Source organism: Marmota flaviventris, chromosome 10, assembly GCF_047511675.1.
Source record: "Marmota flaviventris isolate mMarFla1 chromosome 10, mMarFla1.hap1, whole genome shotgun sequence".
Lineage (NCBI taxonomy): Eukaryota > Metazoa > Chordata > Mammalia > Rodentia > Sciuridae > Marmota > Marmota flaviventris.
The window spans coordinates 23,844,040-23,861,206 of record NC_092507.1 but is presented as its reverse complement, the minus strand read 5'-3'; the positions used below and the strand labels follow the sequence as shown (position 1 = coordinate 23,861,206).

At 52.2% G+C, this 17,167-nt stretch overlaps 2 protein-coding genes across 2 annotated transcripts; one reads left to right on the top strand and one right to left on the bottom strand.

Annotated features, from left to right (window-relative positions):
• Window positions 1-45: 45 nt before the first annotated feature.
• On the top strand, window positions 46-3,490 carry Fam229a (family with sequence similarity 229 member A). The gene is made up of 3 exons (XM_027936920.3): window positions 46-2,825; window positions 2,907-3,053; window positions 3,226-3,490. Exons 1-3 carry the CDS (start codon window positions 2,683-2,685, stop codon window positions 3,326-3,328), a joined length of 393 nt encoding a protein of 130 aa, XP_027792721.1. The 5' UTR covers window positions 46-2,682; the 3' UTR covers window positions 3,329-3,490.
• Window positions 559-2,072, bottom strand: Tssk3 (testis specific serine kinase 3). Its single transcript, XM_027936921.3, has 2 exons — window positions 1,928-2,072; window positions 559-1,220 (listed from the first exon to the last, which is right to left on the bottom strand). Exons 1-2 carry the CDS (start codon window positions 2,070-2,072, stop codon window positions 559-561), a joined length of 807 nt encoding a protein of 268 aa, XP_027792722.2.
• Window positions 3,491-17,167: the final 13,677 nt, after the last annotated feature.

Here is a 17,167-nt window from a genome sequence, read left to right as displayed (position 1 = left end):
GGCAGCTGCACTGGAGCCCAGGCAGGACCCACACACTGCAGAGTGGCTTCCTGCTTGGAGCTGAGACAGAGGCATTGGGGGTTTGGTCTGGGTCCTAAGGAAATCAATCCCTTGACCCCATGTCAGACTTAGCTTGGTCTCTGGGATGAAGAAGGGATGGGGCCCCGACTGGCTTCTCACCAAGACAAGGAGCCAGGAGGCCATTTCTGCATTCCCAAGGCTTCTGCTTTTATTTGTAAAGGAAGTTGCAGCAACAGTGGTTCCAATCACTCTTGTCATTTTTGTTTTCCTCTCCTCCCCCTGTGTGTGGATGATTCTGGGGTCTAATTTAATTAACTTTGGTTAAACACCTGTATGAAAATCACTTGTCAGCCATAACAAAAGGGAATGAGGCCCTTGGTTCCATGGCCCTTGTGAGGGAAAGAGTCGTCTAGGGAGGGTGTAGGTAAGCTTTAGTATAACTAAACAAAGTGTAAAATATATATCACCATTTTAGAAGCGGGTTTTGGATTTGCTTTCTCCCCCTACTTTATTGGGGAGGACTTGCCATTGCTTTTATCAAGTGCTTGCTAGCCATGGGTGCCAACTAACTTCTTCGATTGAAGGCCGGAGGATCATGTCTGGTTCCAGGAGCCGCTTGAGCAGGTCCTGGCATTCGGTCGAGATGCCCAGATGAGTGGGGAAGGACACCCCCTTCTGCTGCTGCCACAGCATCTTGGGGATGTCTGTGTCATCAAAAGGTAGGCTGGCACAGAGCATGACGTAGAGGACCACGCCCATGCTCCAGATGTCACCCTTCTTGCTGTCGTGGGGAATACCCTGCAGCACCTCAGGGGCGGCATAGGCTGTACTGCCGCAGAAGGTCTGGCTCAGCTCCCGGTGTGACTTGGGTAATACCTTGGCAAAGCCAAAGTCGGTCAGCTTGAGGTTGAAGCCCTGCAACAAGGCGTTCTCACATTTGAGGTCCCGGTGGGCCACGCCACAGCCATGGCAGTAGCGGATGGCCTCGACCATCTGGCGGAAGAGGGCCTTGGCCCGGCTCTCAGGCAGTGGCCCCCCATTCAGCACGCAGTCAAAGACGTCCCCTCCCTCAGCCAGTTCCATCACCAGGTAGATTTTCCCATCTGCAGACTCCAGCATCTCATACACCCGGATGATGTTTTTGTGGTCCAGGGTTCGGACAATCTGGAGCTCCCGAGGCAGGAATCTCTGGATAAACTCTGAGGAAACAAAGAGAGATGTACATCAAGATCAGAAGGGCCTAACTCCTTACTCCTGACTCTACCCGCCATGACTGGGTCTTATTCCTGGGTTAAATAGTTTTAGATATGTCTAGTGGCTTAAACATTGCAAAGTATATTCACTTATTATCTTTTTAATACATTATTCAGAGGAACTACTCTCTGCCAAACTCAGGGACTACTGTGAGACCACAGATATTAAGCTGCTTTGGGGACTTTAGAGGAAGCCACTGAATCTCAGGAGACCTGATTTGCCCACAGGGTGGAGAACCACCTCCTCCTACCCCTACCTTCTGACCCACAGTTCTTTCCAGAAGCCCAGTCTTCCTTTTTCCAGCCTCCACCTGCCTTGGAACCAGCTCCTGCCCTCTGTTAGCCCTGGCTGTGGCGTCTCCCAGTCTCTGTTCCCCTCCTGGAATAGGAAAAGCCCCAGGACTCTTCACTTTGTGCCAATTTTATCTTGGATTTGAGGTGTGATGTTCTTGGAATCCCAGCATCCCTGTCCCCCACTGACCTACCCCAGGGCCATAATCCTCCTCGCAGCATCCCTGTCCCCCACTGACCTACCCCAGGGCCATAATCCTCCTCGGTTCCGACTAAAAGGAAGGAGGGAGATTTCAGTGACTGGAGGAAGTACCCACCCACCTCAGCCAGCCCTCCCTTGCTCCAAAGGGGCCCCAGCTCACCTTCTGGCCCTCCCATCTTGTCTATAATTTTAATTGCCACTTTTCTTTGGTGTTTTTTGGAAAATGCTTCTTTGACTTTTGAGTAGGTCCCTTCCCCAATGGTCTTGCCCAGCTGGTACCCATTGGAGAGCAGAAAGTCCTCCATGCTGTCTAGCGCCTCCTTCCTTCCTATCACCCTCTCAGCTCATGCTGCCTCCGCGAGGCAGCTCTACTCCACCATCGCCCTTGGCCTGCTCCTTTTCCCCCCAAGGACTTCATCCACAGCCGCCCCCAGCGCTAGAACATTCTCCGTCTGGACACAGCCGCGGGTGGTGGGGAGGGAGAGGGTGAGACATTTTTAAACTACGGACCAATTGTGATGTAAATGCTGTGTGACCCTTGGCCAAAATGGGCAATGGCCCTACCTGCCCTCACCACCACCACCACCAAACCCAACATCTGTTAAGTCGCCGCCACCGCCTTGCCCGCATGCCAGTCAGTGAGTGGCAGCCTGGTCGCGGAGGGCGCCCGGGGCGTCTGCATGGGCCTGGGATGCCCAGCTCCTCCTCGTGGAGGCTGCCTGCCCGTAGGTAGCCCTCGTCGCCTGCGCCCCCACCCGGCCGCCGGGGGTTCTGCGCGACCCGTTCTCCAAACACCATGCTCTTATAGTTCCCCGCTGGGGCCCGAGCTGAGTGCTGGGCGGCCCGGGGCGACAGGGGGTTCTCCGGCGGGAGGAACAGGCTCTGTGAGGTCAGCACGCCACGACCCGGGTCACAATGCAGCCCTCCCCCTCGACGCCCGGCCTCGGGCGCACCGCAGACACCTGCCCGGCTCCCCCTGGACCGGAGCGTCCTCCCGCGGCCAGGGCTCGGGCAGCTGCTTCCAGCCTGGGACCGGCCTCGGTATCGGCCTCCGGCAGGTGAGCAACGGCCAGGGGGGCGGGCGCGGGCAGGGGGCGCACGGCGGCTCGAGAGCGGCCTGACCACCACTCCCCGCGCAGAGCGCCCCGGGGCCTGGACATGAGTGCCCAGGAGCCGCCCCAGGGTCGGAGATTCCCCATTGAGGCCGGAGACTCCCCTGGCCTTGCCGCCGCCCCCGAGTCCCAGGACAGCCCGGAGCCGGTAGCTACGGAGCACAACCCGGTCAGGTGAGACCGGCACCGCGCCCCGCCCCGCGGCCCCTCCTCCGGGCTCCGCCCTCCGCCGCATTGCCCATCCCCCGGGCCCTGCATCCACGCCCCAACCCCATAGGAGCCCGGGGGTGCCCCCAAAAGTGTAGGCCGGGCCTCAGCGCCCCTGGTCTCGCGCCGCTTTCCCCAGGCCGCTTCGACGCTGCCCCGGCTGCCACTGTCTGACGCTGCTACACGTGCCCATCGACGTCTACCTGGCCATGGGCGGGAGCCCCCGGGCCCGCGCCACCTGAGTGCGCCTGCGCAAGGGGGCTCCGCGGGAGCCGGGCGGGACGAGGCCAGCCGCGGGCCACCACACAGAGGTCGCACGCTCCGAGCACGAGACAATGATGCACATTTTAAAATAAAAGAATGATGCACATTTTAATAAAGCACAGCATAAACTGTTCTTTCCATTCCGGGCTGGCCGTGTATGTCTGTCCGTCTGATGGGCTGCTTGCCTCCTCCCGCGGATCTGACCCTAGGGGCCCGCCCTTCCACGTCTGCCTTTTTCTGGCCCGACGCCACCCTTCTCCCTCCATTTCTTGTTGGTCATGTTCCCCAGGGTCCTGTCATCGTCCATCTTTCTATCTCTGTCCTTGGGTCACCAGTGAAATTCAGATTACTACGCTGGACGATGGCGACCTACTGAATCCAGGGAGGGACAGGTGGGCAAACGGAACTTAGAAAAAAGACTGGCCACACCAGGCTCATGTCATTCTCCCAAACTGGAATTAGGTTTTGCTGTCTGCCACTTTGTGATCACGGGCACCTCTGGCTCTATTAGAGGGGTTAGGGTCTGAACCAGTTCATTTTGAGTAAGATTCTCCTAGGACTGGCGGGATCACAGAGAGCCTGGGAAAGAGATGGTTTGGAAAACTGATTTCTTCCTTATTTTACAGGTGAAGGAATTGAGTGATGCTGGCACACTCCTCAGTGTCCTCAGGCTAAATGCCTTTAAATCCATCCGTAGGAGGAGCCCATGACTCGAAGGCTGCCCAAAGCTGAACAAGTATTTTCTGCTTTCCAATTTTGCTTTAATGAACCTTATTATTTTTATTTGGGTGGGGGGGAATGTAACCCAAAGATCAGGTTAGTCTCCTGTCCCCAGAGATCTAAGCACAATTGACTCAATAGGCCTCCCCTAGAAGTCCAAGCCTCTCCCAAGAGCACTTCAGATCCCACTTCACCTGAAGGGGACACCCTTCTTGGTTTCCATGCAAAATGCTCTCCCAGGCCCTTCCAAACTGCCATGCCCCAAAGGTGAATCCTTTCCATGCTTCCTTTTTGTTTTCTCATCTTCCTTACTTCTTTAAAAAAAAAAAATTGTAGTAGTAGATGGACAGAATGTCTATTTTTATGTGGCTAAGGATCAAACCCAGCAGTGCCTCACACATGCTAGGCAAGCACTCTGCTACAGCCTTAGTCCTCCTTCCTTACTTCTTTCAACCCCTCTTCTCAATTCTCTTTTCCTTGAAAAACACAGCCAGGTGTAGTGGCACATGCTTGTAATCCCAACAATTAAGGAGATTGAGGCAAAGGACTTAAAGTTGAAGGGCCAGCCTAAGCAACCTAGTGAGACACCGTCTCAAAAATTAAGCCAAGCATGGTGGCGGGTGCCTGTAATCCCAGTGACTCGGAGGCTGAGGCAGGAGGATCACAAGTTTGAGGCCAGTAGTGAGACCCTAAGCAACATATGGAAACCCTGTCTCAAAAAGTTTAAAAAAGGGGCTGGGGATGTGGTTCAAGTGGTAGCGCGCTCGCCTGGCATGCGTGTGGCCCGGGTTCGATCCTCAGCACCACATACAAAGATGTTGTATCTGCCAAAAACTAAAAAATAAATATTAAAATTTTCTCTCTCTCTCTCTCTTAAAAAAAAAAAAGTTTAAAAAAGAAAGGCCTAGGGATGTGGCTTAGTGGTTAAGCACCCCTGGGTTCAATCCCTAGTACCAAAATAAATAAATAAAAAGTCTGGGGATGTAACTCAGTAGCAGAGAGCCCCTAGGTTCAATCCCCAATACCAAAAAAAAAAAGCAAAACATTTACTACTGCTACCTTCCACGAGCTTGGTTTGTGAGGGATGTCAAGATTCCAGACACTGATTGACCTTGCCAGTGGTCCAGATCTTGGGGGGCTAGTTAGCTCTAATATATCCATGAGCAAGGGGAAAGGGGTATTCCAGGTGGAGAAAACATTGTGGGCAAAGGCCTAGAGGCAGGAAGGAGAGAGGGTCAAGTTCAAGAAATTCAGTTCAGTGTTCACCAACACCTACTTGGGCCATGCTATGTGCTGAGAGTTCATGCCTCATGCAGGGAATCCAGGGATGGGTTAGTGAAGCTGAGTTAGGAGTCCTCCTAATACCAGGCTGAGGAGTTTGAACTTTGATTTGTAGGTGACAGGGAGTATAACAGGCTCCAACCAAGGTCACTTCATTCTCTCATTTATCTTCTCCATGTCCATCTTGTTCTGTTCTTTCTCTTTTGCACTGGAAATGTCTCTGGCCTAAACTCTAGTCCTGAATTCGAGTCCTGCCTCTGCCACTTACTGACTGTATGAACTTAGACTTCTAAGCCTCTCTTAGCCTCCATTTCCAAATCTGGAAAATGGGGTTAATGACCCCTGCTGCAAAACTTCCATAGGTCATGCTTGTACAGTCCCAGGCAGTACATGAGCAGGCCACAACTGCTGCTGTTCCAACCTTGACTTCCAGGGGCAACAGAGAGACAGAGAGCCAAGGACAATGTCTCCAGGGGCTGGGTAGCCAGCCCTGCAGGGGGTTGGGAAAACCCTCTTGCCAACTTCCCTGCAGTTCTGCTATGGAGTCTAAGAATGGGGTGGGATTGGGGGGCATTTGCAGAAGATTCCCCAGGTGGGAAGGGCAGAGCTGCTTTCTTCACCCTCAGGGGTAAAGCTTTTCCTGGACCCCAGTGCAGGACCTCTGGGTCCCAGCCTTTTTCTCTGGGTCTGAGCAATGAGGAGGGACTCGGGGAAGGGATATGTTCAAATCACTTCCTTTCCTGACTTCTCTCTCAGACACCTTATTAGCTGGCCCCTCCCTAAGGAACCCCCTTTTAGAAGGAGGGGGCGAAGTACAGATGGACCCCCCAGGTTACCATAGAAACGGCAGGAAAAGGGTTGCTGTATCGTCATGGTAACAATTGACGTCAGCACTACCCTTTCCTATCGCTTGATATGAGAGGGGGGCAGCCACCCCAACCAAAAGCAAATCCCCCACAAAGCAAATCCTCCCCATGCTGAGCCAATCAACCAAGGGTCGACAGGCTTAATATAGCACAGAGTTAAAAGCACAGACTCTGATGTCAGTCAAACCTCAGTTCAAATCCTCTCCCAGCCTCATCCTAGCTGTGTGAATTTGAGCAAGTTCCTTAACCCCTTGAAGTCTCATAGGTGCAATGGAGATAAATGAGCCTCCACAGGTTTATGATGAGAATTGTCCTGGGCCACGCAGGTATCAGGTGTGGGGACTAGTCCACAGGAAGGGCATGCAGACATTAGTTTATCATCTTGGGACCTGTCAGGGGTTGTGGTTTCTAGAGGGACCCCAAGGACTGGGCTAGGTTTGAAAATCTCAGGATTTGGGGTATTGTGTTAGAACCAAAGATAGTGGAATTTCCAGGCTCTCAGGAAACCCCAGATGCCACTTTCCCTGAAACCCCATCATATCCGGGTTCTGACCCAACTTCCTCTTTCTGCTCCCAGCTGTCTTGTACTATGTCTTATCAGCAGACTTCTACATCTCTTCCTCCCCCCACCCACATTGGTACCAAGAATTGAACCCAGGGACATTTAATCATTGAGCTACATCCCCAGCCCTTTTTATATTTTATTTAGAGACAGAGTCTTGCTAAGTTGCTGAGGCTGGCTTTGAACTCCCAATCCTCCTGCCTCAGCTTCCCAAGCTGCTGGGATTACAGCTGTGTGCCAATGAACTAGGCAGCTCTCTCTCTCTCTCTCTCTCTCTCTCTCTCTCTCTCTCTCTCTTTTAAGAGAGAGAGAAGAGAGAGAATTTTTAAATATTTTTCAGTTTTCAGTGGACACAACATCTTTATTTTATTTTTATGTGGTGCTGAGGATTGAACCCAGTGCCCTGTGCATGCCAGGTGAGCGTGTTATTGCTTGAGCCACATCCCCAGCCCCAGCCTTCTCTCTCTTGAGCTTCCATCTGCATCTGCTTTATAGGGGAAAAGGATGGGTGACAAACATCACCCATGGGCAACCCCATGCCAGGTGGAACCTTGGATGGACACAGGGAGATGGGTGTCCCAGTTCCTACTGTCCTCTCCCCACCCACCTTTCAGGTACAAGGACCAGAGACTTTCTCATTCCCTCCCTTTTCCCCACCCCCCAGCCCAGGCAACAATAGTTCATTCTGCCCCATTTTCACTGCCAACATCATGAGGGAGGCCCCCATCTCTAGCCATCTGGATTCCTCCAGCATCCCCCAACCAATCCCCCTACTTCCTTCCTTGTTTATTCCTCCAGTGCAGAATTAGTTTATAAAGACCACAATCTCAGGAAGGGCATGATGGTGCACACCTGTAATCCCAGCAACTCTGGAGGCCAAGACAGGAGGATCACAAGTTCAAAGCCAGCGTCAATAACTAAGCAAGGTCCTAAGCAACTTAATGAGACCCAGACTCAAAATAAAAAATAAAAAGGTTGGGGGTGTGGCTCAGTGAGTTCAATCCACTGTACCCAAAACAAAAACAAATGAATAAAAAACCACAATCCCAGCTATGTCATTTCTATTTAAATCTCATTAATGACTTCATGTCTTTTGTCAGGCCACAATGGACACACTCAGCTCCTCACAAAAATCTCTTCCCACTTTTAAGCACATGTACCTTCTGCCTGCAATAACTTCCCTCAAAACCCCACTTTCCCTTCAGGTTCACCCATTGTTACTTCTCAGAGAAGGCTCCTCACAGCCATCCATCTCCTCCCATAGTAACTGCTTGTCCCAGTGTCGATGATCCCAGTTTCATGCCCCTATGGACTCACGAAGGGCTGGGACTGTGTTTTATGCATCTTGACATTCCCAGGTCTATGATGGGAGGGCTCAGCAGTCTGCAGCTTAGACCAGCTGGTGAATAACTGCTTGATTAGTCCACAGGGGTGAGGCTAGGTCCTGGTTAGGAGCTACCTGAACTGGCCCAATGGTGGGAATGGCTCTCATAAGGAACTGAAACTTGGACTGAAGGGTGAGCGAGCAGTTACCCAGGCAAAGGTACGGAGGTGGGAAATGTCCTGGCACTGAGATTGGCAAGTGATGTCTGTGAACTTGGTGTTATGCAGGGGGATTGTCATATTCATGTTTGGAAGGGCAACCCTGACTGCCCTGTGGGGACAGATCATATGGGGGTGTAGGATGCAGCAGGGAAAAGGGGGGCTGTTGTAGTCCCCAGGTATAAGGTAAAGGGACCTTCACTGGGCCAGGTGTGGATAGTGAAAATGGAAACAATGGGGTTTTGTTTCATTTTTTCTTTCTTTGTGGGTGGGTTTATGTGTCACTGGAAATTGAATCGAGGAGCATTCTGCCTCTAAGATATGTCCCCAGCCCCTTTTATAAAATTTGAGACAGTGTCCTGCTAAGTTGCCGAAGCTGGCCTTGAGCTTGCAATCCTCCTGCCTCAGCCTCTTGAGTAGTTGGGATACAAGCATGCACCACTACATCTGGCTAGCAATGGGGTTTTAGATATGTCCTGGAGAGGACAAGATTTCATAACTTCTTCAATAAGAAAAGGAAGAAACAAGACAGTCAATCTAGAACCAAGCTCAGATTTTAGATTCAGACAAATGGAAAATGGCCAAGCTGGGGATGTGGAATGGAAAGCAGATGTGGGACATGTTTGCTATGAGGCGGGACATCCATTGGAGGGCTCCAGGAGAAGGGTGGGCTGAAGAACAGAAGTGTCTGACCTAGGTTGAATGCAGAACAAGTGGGAAGGAATAGGACTCCAGACACAGGTTGTAGAGGGCCCAGGAACAACTGTGATTAGGTGGTGAGCAGAGGATGAGAAACTTGCCATGGAGCAGCAGCAGCTGGTGAGATAGTGAGAAAATCAAGAGTGCACAGTGTCCTGAGAAAATCAAAAGTGTACAGTGTCCTGAAAACCAGGGCCCAGCAGTATCTCAATAAGAGGGAGTATTTTTGACTGTGTTGAAGTCAGCCACTGCTAAGAGGTCAAGTCAGATAAAGACTTGCAAGCATCCTTTGGATTTATGCAACCAAGAGGTCAGTAGTGACCTTGAAGAGCTGTCCTGTCCTATGCTGGGGGAGGAAGCCAGATTGCAGGGGTGGGAGGAGGAAGTGGAAATAACTTGTGCACACAACTCTTTGAAGAATGTTGGCTGTGAAGTGGGGGCTGGAGAAGGGTGTGGTTGAAGGAGGGCTTTCTGTTTTTTCAAAGATAGGAAAGACTAGAACCTGTTTGCTTGCTGATGGGAAGGAGCCATCAGGGAGGGAGAGGCTGAAGATGGGGAAAAAGAAAGGGATTGGAGGAGGGAGATTCCCCAAGGAGGGAAAAGAGATTAGTTCCCCAAATATGGCTGCACAATTGGAGGGGGCAAGCCAGGGCCTGTGCTGGGCTCTGGGGGCTCAAAACAGCTGCCCACTCTCCCAGGCAGCCAGTGTGAGTCACTAGGGGGGAAATAGCCCAAACTGGCAGTGTGGGAAAGGGAACTGGGCCAGTGAGTTCCTCTGGATCCCCAGGGCGTCAGGAGCAGGGCCCAGCCTGGGCTCCAAGCCCTGAGCCCTGAACCCCATGCTCTAAGCCAGACAAGGGCACAGAAAGATTGTCTCACCCTTTATAGGAGCAGGAACAGTCAAGGAAGCTAGAGTTTACTTTTGTTTTTGTCTACCCAGCTCTGAGCCTGTTTCTTCTTCAGCCCCAAAGTGAGCCCAGCTCAAGGATTTTTAACTTTTGCGGGGTAGGTGTGAGGATCCTTTCTATTCTTTAAAGACTGATGTGTTGGGAATTGAGCAGATCCTTACCACCCGGGCCCTCTGAGGTGTGGGTTCCCTATGAGCACAACATCCCACTAAGGAACAGAGGCTGAAGGTCCTTGGGGGGGGGGGGGGGTGGAAAATCGTTTCTCCAACACACACAGCTGGTCTTCCTTGCCTTTGGATCCCTCTGCCTGTCCTTGTGCTTTTGTCTTTGGCCTAAGGGGACACATCTCTAGGGAACCTGAAGATCTGATGACTAGCCCCCTCTGTTGAAGCTGCTGGAGAGGGCATAACACGGACTAGGCCCCGCTGGAGAGACCAGCTCGGCCCCCAACTTCACCTGACAGCTGACGCCTCTTGCTAAAAACAGCCGGCCCTGGGGGAATATGGGCTTTCAAGCCTCCCCGCCCCCCATGCTCAGGCAGGTATTAAAAAGGCCAAAACCGGGGCAGGCGGGTTGGACACCATGCTATTCACCGAGACTGCCCACTTCGTGGTGGATTTTCTTCTGTCCCGGTGAGGGGAACCAAGGGAGGGCAGTGGCGGGATAGAGTCCTGGCCTGGCAGCACGGTTGGGGGTTGGACGGAGGGGGTGCCCAGTCCGGAAAGGTTCCGGGGATCTTGGTGGGGAGGAATCTCTGAACCCGCTTCCAGTCCCTCTAAATCGACCAGGAGTGATCCCGACCCACGCCTCGTCTCCTCCGATCCGAGTTGGCTCCCTCCTCCGGTCAGTCGTGCCCTCCCTGGGTGACACTGTCCGGCTCCCCCGCAGGCGGCCCCGGGCCACGCCCCCGCACCGCCTGGACCAGGATCTGTGTTTCTGGGGCAGCCGGGGCCCCACCTTGCCGGAGCCGGCCGCCCGCCGCAGCCTGGGCGACTACTGGCTGAGCCCGCAGCGCCATCGTCCGCCGGGCGCTGCCTGGCGCTGGCCCGCGCGCAACCTGACGCTGCTGCCGGGCGCCACGGGTCTGGCGGACGTGCCGTCGGCTCGCTGGCCTTGCTGCTACGGCGCGCGCCCGCGCCTCACGTGAGCGCCCGCGGGAACTGGCCCTGAGAAGGGGCGGGGCGAGGCCTGAACGGGGGCGGGGACTGAGGAAGGGGCGGATCCCCAAAGTTATGGACCACCAACTAGGAGGGGCGGGGCTGTTGGGGAAGGGCGGGGCTGTTGGGGAAGGGCGGGGCTGTTGGGAAGGGCGGGGCTGTAAGTGAGGGGCGAGGCTAAGGGGAGGGGAGGGGCCCAGGGGAGGGGGCGGGCCCTGAGGGCATCAGGAAGGGGCGGGGCCGGGAGCACTGAGCCAAGACCCGCATTGTCCCTATCCTGTCTTATGTTCCCGCCCTCTAGGTGGAAACACCGTTGGCAGAACATTAACTACCAGTTCTTGGGCAAGAGGAAGAGACACCTAGTTCCCCTGCGTCCGTGAGAACTGGTGAGGTACAGGGCCAGAAGGGTGTGGTCTGTGGGCGGGACCTTGTGGAGGATGGGGTCGTGGGCGGGGCTTAGCTGGATGTGGGGAAGAGCAAGGCAAAGCATCACATGGGGCCCAGCCACCTTTAGCCTTGAGGCTGGAGGATATGAAGGTGTCAAGGTGCGTGGGAGGGTTCCCACAGGCTGGATGTGAGTCCCTGCAGAGTTATCCTTTCTTGTCCTTTTGCAACCACCACATATTTTTAAAAAGATTGACAGATATGACATTGAAATATCTAATCATCAGAAGACACTCAAAAAAGTAGAGTCCCAAACATAATGCCAGTTCTGTGCCCATCATAGGAAGTTTTGGGGACCAGGATAAGTTGTTTTCTGAGTACCAACTCAATCAGCCTCAGAGCAAGAGTGACTCCACCCCAAGGCCTAGTGATCAAACAGAATGAACAATGGGAAGGAAGACTGGGGATCTGGGAATCAGCTTGAAGGGTGCTGTCAAGGCAGTCATCTTGTGTGTGTCTGCATTCTTCAGATTTCTATGCATCTCTAAAGTCAGTGCCCACCTCTAAGTACAATTGTTTATCTGTGTGTCCATTTATTTACTCAATAAGGGCTTATTTATCAAGGGCCTATTTTGTGGTTTGTGCTTGGTTTATACAATGTGTTAATCACTGGGTTCACATTGGTGAAATAAATGGTTGGGGCCCCTGCCCTTGTAGAGCTTACACTTTGGTAAGGAGGCGAACCATAAAGAAGAGTTAGAGATAAACAGTGTGCTGTGTTGGAGACTAGGAGTGGGCCATCTCATATGGCTACTTCATATGAGATGGGTGGGGACTCTGTCTTGCTTACAAATCCAGAATAGTGCCTGACACATAGTGGAACTCAAAAATGTTGAAGGAATGCCTGGGCTGGTCAGGAGTTCCTCTCTGTGGAGGTACATCTTAAATTAACCTTGAAGGATGAGGATCCAGCCATTTCCAGCCCCTAAGAAAAGTATTTTGGGTGGAGGAAGCAGCTCATATCTGGTTGCTGACCTCTTGTCTACTATCATGGAGAATTCATGTTACAGAGCCTTTGTTCCTGTCTGTTGTCTGTATGATCTTGGATGCCCTGGGGCAGGTTTAGACAGGGCCCCTCCAGGGTCCCTAAAGGTGAGGTTATTGCTGAGCTGATTCACTCCACTGGGCAACTATGGCCTAACCAGCCCAGCCTGGCCTGGTCATTTCCCTGAAAACAATCTTTCCCTCAATGGCATCAGTCCCATGATTTCTGGCTCCCTCCCAGGGCATCATCCTGTGGCCTGTAAGGAAGTCCTTCACCCTGGCTAACCACAGTCCCTGCTGAGGTAACCTTGGCCTTGTCCTCTCATTTGGCCTCATGGAAGAGGGGTTAGATGGGCTAGGCCTGTAGCAGCAGGTCCTGCCTAGATAGAGAACACAGTAAAAACCTGACAGAATGAGGGTGACAAAACCTGGCAACCCCAGGCAAGTGAACCTCAAAAGACAGAGATAATCACTCATCTTAGGATCCTCTGTCACATCCATAATCTCATTTAATCCTTCAACACCCCACTTTATAGGCAGAGAGGAAAATAGTGGCAGATCTGGGACCAGCACCCAAGCGCTTGATAAAATAGTAATAAGAACTACTGTTCATTGCACGTTTCCTCTCTGCCAGGTACTATGCTAAAACTCTGCATACATTTTCTTCTTTAAGCCTAATCACAATGCTGTGAAGTGTTGTCCTCAGACGAGGAGACTGGGGCTCACAGCCATTGAGTGACTTGTCCAAGTACGCCAGCTAGTTCTCAACTGGACCAGTTTGGGCTCAGGGAGTTAATGTACTCGTGCGATACTTCCTGTGCCCTCGGGTTTCCATAGTAGCATCACAGATACCTGTTTTCCAGGGATTTGGGGACACAGGCTTCAGGCTTTTCACATGATGATCCCAAAGCAGACTTGTGCAGGTTGAGCAGAAAGCTGGCCTGGGACTGGCAGTACTGCGTGATCCACTGTCCCCTCTCTATGGATGAAGAATATCTACCTTTCCTCTCCCTCCTGGAGTCTCTGAGTTCCTGTCCTTCATGCCCCCAATAAAACACCTTCTGTCTCTCTTGGGCACTTTCCACTTTTTTGGGAGGAGGATGACCTGAGTTCTTTCTGGGGACATACAGGAGTTTACTGAACCCACAGGAGTGGGGGGCATCCTCCATTGCCTCACACTAAGTGCATCCCACCTCCAGTAGAGTAGATTGAATGAACCAGACCAGCTCCTGCTCCCCAGACTTTCCCCCTGCCACACAAAGGCAGAGACATACACTAGCTGACTAAAAGGTCTGAGGTGTGGGTGACAGAGTTTGTTTGGGGCACAGTGGGTCCTCTGATGGGTCAGCAAAGACTTCTAGGAGATCCCTGGAGCTGGTCTTGACAGGTGGGCAGGCACTGGGTGGGCATGCCCAGGAAGAAGGGCAGTGCAGAGGAAGGCTTGGCGATTTGTAGATTGAAGTGTTTGTCCCACTGAGGGAACCATGGGACTGGCAGCCAGGTGAGCCCTGCCTGAACTAAGGCAGTGGACCAGAGCTTCAGTGACTCAAAGGCCAGAACAAGGGATGATTGAACACTATGCAGGAGGAAACGAGGAACCATGATCTGGTTGAAGCAGGGGAGGGACATGGCTCAAGGAGTGGTCTCTGCCTCTTCATCGGGTTCAAGGCCTCAGGCTGTCTGTCCCTGTGGTTTCTCTTAAACACTGTCTCAGGTCCTGTCTGGGCAGTGGTCCTACCTGAGCCTCCCTGAAAGGTCTGGTGGGAGGTGCTGATGGCTAGAGGAAGAAGTCTTAGGGCTGTTCCCAGGAGCACCAGCTCTTGGGAACAGCAGACTCCCAATACCCCTCCCTCAGTGGAGCCCCGTCCCTGTGCTCCCCTGAACTTCTCCCCTGCCCTCTGCCCTCACCTAGATCATGCCACCATTGCCTTTGTTTGGAGCAGTCCAGTTGACTCTTCCCTGGGTTTCTTGTCTCCAGCTCTGTCTGCTCCTATCTGTGTCCACCTGAGCCTGTTTGTCTGTGTCTTATGGGTGCCTGTGGGACACCAGGGTGACCTCCAAGAGCTGCTGGAGTTCTAGACAGACATCCGGGTTAGAGATCCAGACTTCGGTTATTAGCATATAGATTCTCTCAGATACACATGGGGGGAGGCAGAGCTCTTTTTTTCTCTGTCCAACACAAATTTCTCTCTAGATACAGAGATCTAAATGACATCCCAAAGGCACCTTAAGTCATCCTGACCCAAGCAAACCACTCTTTCCACATGTAACCCTCTGATCTTGGTCTAGGTTTCCTGTGTGGGGTTCCTCACTCCTCAACCCAGTCACCCATGCCAGACGCTTAGTACCATCTTCAGCCTTTCTTCCTCCTCATCCTAACCTCCTTTCCCACATCCTGTCCTTCTGCCCCTGAACATCTCCTTATCTCTCTCCACCTTCCTCCACCTTTTGGTGCCATTTAAGAAGGTAAATCACTCATTTCCTTTGCAAACCATTTCTTCCTTCAGCCTTGAAGACACCCCTGCTTCTTATTCGTTCCCTCTTTATTGGCCACTACCAAATCTCCCTGCAGACTCCCCTCCCAGAGTATGAATATTGGAGAGTCCTGGTTCTGTCTTCTTGAGCCAAGTTTTTTCTCTAGTGGGACCTGATGGGGTCCTCATGGCTTCAAGCATGTTACCTCAAGAAGGGGCCTCTCCTCTGAAAAAAATAGGCTTCCCTGTACATTAACTGCTAGTCTGCCATCTCCATGGGTCTCCCAGGCATCTCCACCTTGAATTCCAAGGGCACACTCTTAAGCCCAGCACAGAGAGCAGCAGGAACAGTGATCTCAAGCATTGCTAATATTGGCTGCTGTCCCTATTGCCCTTCCTGCAGGCCACATCATCTCTAGCCTGCAACAAGCCTGTCTTGTTTCCCTGCTGCACAGTAGGGAAGGAGGATAATCAGGTAGAGGGGACTCTGCCTGCACAAAGCAGAAAAAGCAGGAAGGAGAGTGAGGTGTGAGTGGCTGGGGTCCCAGATTATGTGACAGGGCTGGGTAGTGAAGACTTTAGTGCAAGGTGCAGGCTTGGTCCTGAGAGCAGGAGGAAACAGACAAAAACCAAGAGGAGTATGTTAGATTTCACATTTCTTTATCCCCTTCATTCATTCCTTCACTCATTTACTCCATTTATCAACAAATATTGGCAGAGAGTGTTGCTGAGTGGTAGGGCACATGAGGTTCTGGTTTTGATACCAGCACTGGGGGGATGGGGGGGGGGAGAGAGAGAGAGAGAGAAATTTATTGAGAGCCTTCTATTGGACAGTGACTCTGAGATAGTGGAGAACAGCTAGAGAGGCAGGAGTAGTGGCAGAGAGACCAGTGAAAAATGATACAGTTCAGCCTGGGTGAAAGAAGGGTCTTGCTTAGGGCATTGCTCCTGGAGGTGGAGATGGGGCAAATAACAAGCTGAGATGGCAGCGTGGTAGATCAACCCTGATTCCTGGCTTGGGAAACACAGTGGGAAGTGCTAGTGGGAGGCCTGTACCCAGAGGCAGGGAATGTGCTTTAGGGAATCTAGAAATGGTCTCAGGAGTGGTTTGATATGAGTAAATGGCAAGTAAATGGCTTCTAGACTAAAAGAATGGCATGTTCAAAGGCCTTGAAGTTGAAGGAAGCCCAGTTCTGAGGAACTGAAAGGCTAGTAGTTCCGTGGGACAAGAAGAAATGAGGGGGATGGGACTGGGAGCTTGATCTTCAGTCTGAGGAGCAAACTGGGAATGGATCACCAGGAATGTGAGGCCTCCCTTCACAGAAGGTGGAAAGGAGAATTTAAGAAGGGCTGGGAGGGGACACAGATGAAGTGTGTCTTGTGGGGAGGCACTGAAGCATGTCTCTCTGGGAAAAGTCACTAAAAAGAACACCCAGCCGGATACTTTGGGGTTGTAAGAGGAGAAGGAGAGTGTCTTTTTTCAGGGTTCTGGGGAAGAGACATATTTCTTTAGCATTTAAGGAATTAATTGAAGCCAAATAAATCCTACCCCACTCTCCAAACAATTCAGCAACCTTAGAACAGCCTGATCAGTCCCTCTACCACCTAGCCTAGAAAGAAGGTGCTGGAAGAGCCGCAGGGCTGTCTCAGGCTGTCCAGGTCCCCACCTTCTCCCTCTGGGTCACACAAGAAAGAGAAGGGAAGGCAATCGTCCTCTGGCCCAGAATTTCCCACAGTGGCACCCTGGAACATTACTTAATGCCTCTGGGCACCCTGTGCCTTCAGGGCTGGGTTTTAGGGCTTCCTTTGATCATGTTAACCCCTTTATCTCACAATAATCCTACAGAATTGGTACTGTGGTCATTTTATAGTTGAGGGGATTGAGGTTTGGAAAGGACCTAAGACCACACAGTGAAGGAGCAACCAGAAGTGACCCAAGTGACTCCCAGGGTGCTCACTATACAGAGTGGTTAGAGCGAGGCTTAAGGGGAAGGGCTTTTCCAGGGTCTCTGGAGGTAGGAGAATGTGGTCCAAATTACTCTGGGCAAGAGGCTGAATGGGAAAGTGAGGGGATGAAGCTGGAGCTCATGGGGGAAGGAGTGGGATTGGAGCCTGAACTGGGGGGAAGTTTCAGTTTCTTTTCCCCTTTTTTTTTTTTTTTTTTTTTGTATCAAGGATTG